The sequence below is a fragment of the Diadema antillarum genome, unplaced genomic scaffold (assembly GCF_040938485.1).
Source record: "Diadema antillarum isolate AM-2024a unplaced genomic scaffold, OU_Dant_1.0 seq00000792_RagTag, whole genome shotgun sequence".
Lineage (NCBI taxonomy): Eukaryota > Metazoa > Echinodermata > Echinoidea > Diadematoida > Diadematidae > Diadema > Diadema antillarum.
In genome coordinates this window covers 304568-310924 of record NW_027271679.1, presented here as the reverse complement: position 1 = coordinate 310924, position 6357 = coordinate 304568, and the positions used below count along the sequence as shown (strand labels likewise).

At 40.0% G+C, this 6357-nt stretch overlaps 1 protein-coding gene across 1 annotated transcript; it reads right to left on the bottom strand.

Annotated features, from left to right (window-relative positions):
* Window positions 1–503: 503 nt before the first annotated feature.
* Window positions 504–2817, bottom strand: LOC139739276 (ficolin-2-like). Its single transcript, XM_071649885.1, has 3 exons — window positions 2791–2817; window positions 1781–2042; window positions 504–775 (listed from the first exon to the last, which is right to left on the bottom strand). The coding sequence occupies exons 1-3, from the start codon at window positions 2815–2817 to the stop codon at window positions 504–506; spliced, it is 561 nt and encodes a 186-aa protein (XP_071505986.1).
* Window positions 2818–6357: the final 3540 nt, after the last annotated feature.

Genomic DNA, 6357 nt, shown 5'->3' with positions numbered 1-6357 from the left:
TAAAGAAAATAAGTCCGGAGCAATTGTCCCAGGAGCAAATTGTTCATGTCGTGTCACCTCTTGCACTCCTCCCAAGCGGGTCGTCCACAACGTCATTAATAATTAGGGAACTTTAGATTTGCGGCGCGGACGTTTGAAACGACTTTTGCGTTGGCCGTTCTCCTCTCCCCTTGCGTCGTGTTGCAAGGTAGCTTTAGATCACGCAAGGACGCAGCAGATACAAAGGAAATGGCGCCTCCGTTGGATTATTACATCGAGTAGCTCTGTGCGTCGCAAATTAGAGGGGACGCTAAAATGGCCCACAAGCACTGACCACTGATGTCTATAGAGATCAGTGCCCACAACCGACCTTGCAAACTCGGGCGACGCGAGTTCGATGTTTATAAGCAAATTCGCACATGCGCAGAACAGGGTTTGTCCTCTGAACCTGTCGAACGTCCGCGTCGCGAAAATCTACAGCTCCCCATTGCATTTGAGACAGTCACTTAACATTTTCAAGGTGCTCAGTCGTTGAAACGTGCCCTGGCCGAGAGAGGGCGGAGTTTCATCTCTGCTCGCTTCAGCGAATAGTTCTGGCCCCTCCACGGCGACCAGACAACGCCGTGGGAGCCGAAGTCGTGCGAGCCTGCCAGGAATATGCCGTTGAGAGAAACGGTGTGACAAGAAAAGTACCACCATCCCCCGTGGTAGGTCTGCGCGCAGTTGCCATCGTGACCGTCGTTGTCGCGATCTTTGGTTGTGAATGGTCTTTTGTTGTGAGACAGAAGTCCGTTCCCTGTTGCCATTTTGATGATTTTTAAAGGAACATACAAATATTTAGAATATTTACCATTTCAACTTACTTTTAAATTTCTAGGAGCTGAAGTCTAGAAAAATGTCATACTTTAAAATCGTGCAGAACATAAATCATTTAAATCGACAGCTCCAGGTAAAAATTTGTGGAATTCATTGCGGCCCTTGGGCGTAGAAGCCAATACTCTCATCAAATAGCCAAAATTACGCTGAACAAGAATGATGACATAGGAGGCTCACATAATATTATTTCAGAAATATAGCAATGTTTGTAATTTCATTACAATACCACTTGCTTGGAAAGTTCACCTGTATGGAATTGATGCATTTTTTTTTTTTTTTTTTGGGGGGGGGGGGGTTCTGCTTACTTGAGCCCGCAGCACTCAAATCATTCTTATGGTGAGGCTGCCATGTCATCATCCTTCTCCATTATGACTTGTTATAAATTTTGACAACATTCTTATTTCTCATCCCAGTCGCTATAAATTCTGAAACTCTGTACCGAGTATGACTAATTTATAGTTGATCAAAATCTATTTTTGATGTTAAAGTCTGAAAATCATCCGGATGTCTCCTTTAACGACTCGAAATCAGAATGAGAAAACGACCAAAATAAAAAACCCCACACAAATGACAGAAGTATCCAAAACACAGACGGATCTATCTACAGTATCTATATGATTATTGATTATCTATCTATCAATCTATTTATCTGTTTATCTATCTATCTATCTATCTATCTGTTTATCTATCTATCTGTCTGTCCATCTATCTTCTATCTGTCTGTCTGTCTATCTGTCTATCTATCTATCTATCTATCTATCTATCTATCTATCTATCTATCTATTAACTGCTTTCCCGGCTAGCCTGCGGTTTAATATGCCGACACGTTCGAGCATGATATCTCCCAATGACACTGACACCCCAGTGATAAAAGTGTATCATCTTATACCGACACACAGTTTACAAAGTTGAAACTAGTATCTACCTGCATCGCCACTGTATGGCCCCAGTTTGATGACGTAATTCTGGTGTTCGTTGCCCAATCGGATCGTCAGGTACTCCGCGTGCCGCCTTTCCCCGTCAAAGTCCTCGAGATCAACTCGTAGTTGGTAGAGTTTCTGACGGACAATGCGGTAAACCCTCTCGTTGCCCAGCCAGTGCTCGTTGACCACCGACCCAAAGCCGTACTTGTAGTCTGCCCAGCCGCGGTCGAAGTCTTCACCGCCGTCCAGTCGTCTGTGGAAAATCTTGGAAGGATGTCATTGTTTCAGGAACGATGACAAATACATTAATTTTGTTTGTATGTTCTATGTTTCTATGTAAGTCTTTACAAGACAAAGCGAAGAGCGCATGTCATCTCCTTTGATTACACTGATTTGGCCTATGATTCTAGTTCCGTTATTTTCCCTATAATTAATTTTCCCCGAGAGGGAGTGGGTGGGGAGCTTGGGAAAACGGTACAGGGAATAATTTCTCTTTTAGACTTTGTCAGGAGAGCTAGCTTATGTTACGTTCAATAAAGAGACAGCATTTTGATACAGAGTAATGACATTGAATTTGAAACAGTGATTTTTTTTTTAAAATAGAAATGCATAATATGTATAAAGATTGGGAAAATAATGATAATAAATAAATCTAGCATATTCAATGGGTAAGAGGTACTAAAGCTTTACTCACTTTCTAGATGCAAATTCAAGAAAAATAAATCATGTTACTCAGTTTCCAAGGTGTGATAAGACTAACATAATTCAAGTACACGTGGGAGAACTTCTTATTAGTTCAATACTTCGAGCTCTCCTAAAATGTCATTTTCCTTTCTTTGGGGGCAGCCCTGCAAGATGCCATATAGAAACAAGAATTTTATTTATAGGTTTATGGGGGAAAGGCAGGAGCGCCATCTCAAAATACCTTTAATATTGTATTTTTTTAAAAAAAACTGGTTTCCGATAGTACTGTCAGAATTAAAGCAAACCACTTCGACGTATTCGTACTTACAGTCCAGCCCCCTCTATCTGTGTCCATGTCGCAGTAAACGAAAAACGGATCTTCGCAGTCATCAGGATAGATGGCATAGCGCCCGCTAACGTTCCGGCCTGATTCCTGTACGTCGGCACAATCGCGAGGAAGGAAACCGTCCGCGGAACTGTAAATTACTGCATGTGAACATGAATATTGAAGATAGCGTGCACTCATTTATGAATGTGAAAACATTTCGTGGCGCTGATGCCACAACAAAAATCATAGGGGCAAAAAAAAAAAAAAATCTCGACGAATAATTAATGAGCATATCGAATACTGAGCATGCCAATTGCAAAATATATCCGGTGAATGGGCAGAGTGAGACAAAACTAGAAAATTAATATTTTTTCTTTCTTCCTGTTTTGCTACGTTTCGTTGCCACAAATTCTAAAAACAATTTTTCATGTAAAACCTACGTCGCTAGATTAAAAGACCCCAGAGCTTATTATGCACGTAAAAAAGAAAAGAAAAGTGGAATCGTCGTTAAGTGTCATTGGCGCCGGCCTACCCTCGTTTTTCAGCAAATTTAGTTCAATGTTAAGCTCTGTTAAAACATGTTGTTTTGGCTTTAAATATCAAAATGCGTCCAGAATATCTCATCGTGAAATATCCCGTAATCTTGTGATGCTGATTCCTTCACGTTTCGTAGCGGCAGTAAAATTTCCGAAGGGACACCACATTAGGGGGGGGGGGGGGGCATTTCATCAAGTGTTCTATCAGTGATTTCACAGAAAAAAAAAATGCTCTCAACCAATCAGTTGCAAGGATTTCAATATAGTATAAAACAGTCAGTAACCGTTGTCAGTGACTGACAAGTTTTATAAACACTGCTTACGATTATCATTATCAAATTTCATGTAAATTCAATATTTTTGTCACTTTTTTGTTGTAGAAAATGATTGCAGTTGCCTAGTTTGAACATTTTGAAGTGAAATAACTATGAAATCTGATCAGCTGCAAATCAACATTAATAATAATTCTTAATACTCGCTATCAATGTGCTGCATTCGCTATGACTGGGCCACTCTATTCCATTCTCATACTTATTTTCCTGTCAATCTTGCAAAGCACGCATCGCCGTTTATTTGTTGGACTATAGCTCTATTATTATCTATCATTACCGAGTTGGTTCTTAATTCTATTAAATATATCGTGATCCACATTGTATATTTCTTGCAAACTGATTCAATAATGCCATTTTCCACCCTTTTATTGGATGGAAATAAACAATAACAGAATTAATGCCCCAGTCACATAGACATCCCGGATCACCCCGGACCTGTCCACCCCGGATCTGATCCGGGATGATCCGGGGAGAGAGCCGTGTTGACGCCTAAATAGGACATCCTTGGACATCCATGTATGTCCGTGTAGATCCGGGGGCATCCGGGGGCCAACACGGCAACTTTTGGACGTCAAAAACATCCGGCGTCATCCGGGGATTGTCGTGTTGGCAGAGCAATGCGGGATGGTCCGTGTGGCTGCTGTGTAGTTGCCGTGTTGATCCGTGTAGATGCCGTGTTTGTCCGTGTAGACGCCGCGCTCTTCCGGCCTTATCCGTGTATCTGCAGTGTTGATACCGTGTTTACAGTCATATCAACGCTCGTCGACACTTCATCGAGGTCGAAACTATCCCGGATCTCCCCGGATCTCCCCGGATCTCCCTGGTTCTCCCCGGATCTCCCTGGATCACCGTGTAGATCCTTGAGGATCCGTGTTTATATGGTATTATGACTGGGGCCTTAAGTGAACTGAATTGCTTTGAATTTATTTTGATTGAATTGGATCAAATTTACTTTCCACTCAATTTTATATATATATATATATTACATCAGCCTGATCGTATAACACGAACAATTATTATAAGCACATGTCATCAAGTGATGTTAGTTAATAACATACTTTTTAGAATAAATGTAAGGTAAAGGGGCTGAAATACATTTGTAATGATGGGGATTGGTCATTTGAACAAATTCGACAGGTTTCCCAACATGGGCTACTTCTGATACGATATCAGTAAATCCGTTACAGAAATAGAGTCCAGTATGTATAAAATTGTATTGAAAGTAGATGACATACTCGCCTTTGTGGCCAACCGTGTTCAGAAGGGACTCTGACATCCTAAGATTTCTGTTTGCCATGGCCACCAAGTTTAACACATCTAGACCCATGGGACGTTCCGTTTCGCGAATTGTCCCCGATGCCTTCATTGAATACAATCCGGAAAAGAGAGAGAAAGGGGGGGGGGGGGGGGGGGGGGGGACGTGAGAGAATAATTATGGTCTTTAATCATTGTGTTTGAGTTTTCGATTTATGTAATCCCTCATCGTGTTCAAATTGAGTTTGATAAATATAACAGAGTAAACTTACATTTAATACGTATGATAGAAACAAATGGTGAAAGTTTTATCGAATCGAAAAAATTGTCACAGTAAGCAAGCTATGCAGTTTCAAAGTTTTGGCAGGTTTCATCAAACAGTGAAAATTCTTTGCAATCACACAAACTCTGACAAGCACAAACATTGATTTTTCAAATTTGTTTGTAAAATGTGATTTTCCTGAGAATATTCAATTCACCCTAAATCTCCGCGTAATTCTTGTATTTCGTTTGTACGTTGTATTCTTGGAAAAAAATGCAGAAATGAATTGAAATTTAAATTTAAAAAAAATAGAAGTAGCGATGATGTTATCACCCTTAAGTTTTAAATCGGTGTGTTCAAAAAGCTGAAGCTGCAGCATTTCCATCTTATAGGCGCTATTCCAAGACGACACTATTTCTTGATCAACCTTTGCATGATTTTAAAAGAAACTACAAAATTGCAGGGCTTATATCTTAATCTAAATATTTTCATATTATGCTAAAGCTATCATGCACTAAACGAATGTCTGCAACCCGTCTAACGTAAAAGCAAAATATATGAAATATTTTACAGAATTGTTACGATACGCATGATGGATAGCAATCGAATAGCGGTTGCCTTTTTATATAAGTGATAATATCAAAACAGTTACACTGATGAATTACAGTAAACCTTGCCTACAAGTCGATCTCTCAAATTCGAAAAAATTGGCTAAGTCGAAGAAAATAGATTCTGCCAAAGATGGATATAGGCATGTATTAATTCTTTTCTGATCACGACCAAAGCATAACGAGCAATTAACTACATACAACTGGCTATGTTGACAAAATTTCATATCTAACAACTAATTTTATGCAATCATATCAACATCAGGGAAAAACGATAATAACAACATTACAGAAATACCTGACTACTCGGAGTAATTTGGCTTTCTTCTCCCCTCGGTGGATTAATCCACGCGGTTGTCAAGGCAACGAAACAAAACACCAGTAAAAGTCGATCAGCACATCTCCATGGAAACCACGTCATATTGTTAAATGTATCCCGCCTCAACACTGAACACTTTTTGTGGGGTAAATGACAGATTCAGGGAACCCACGGCATACGAGGAGACGAATTATGTTGAGGCGAAAAAGAATCTTACACAAAGACTGCATGCAGATACCAAAAAAAAAAAAAAAGA

Bases quoted from the DNA above. Each gene is read 5' to 3' on its own strand.
- LOC139739276 (XM_071649885.1), bottom strand. From the start codon at position 2,817: ATGGACACAGATAGAGGGGGCTGGACT. The intron at 2,043-2,790 runs GTAAGTACGAAT...CATCCTTCCAAG, and splicing joins CAGATAGAGGGGGCTGGACT to ATTTTCCACAGACGACTGGA. The intron at 776-1,780 runs GTAGATACTAGT...AAATGGCAACAG, and splicing joins GCCATACAGTGGCGATGCAG to GGAACGGACTTCTGTCTCAC.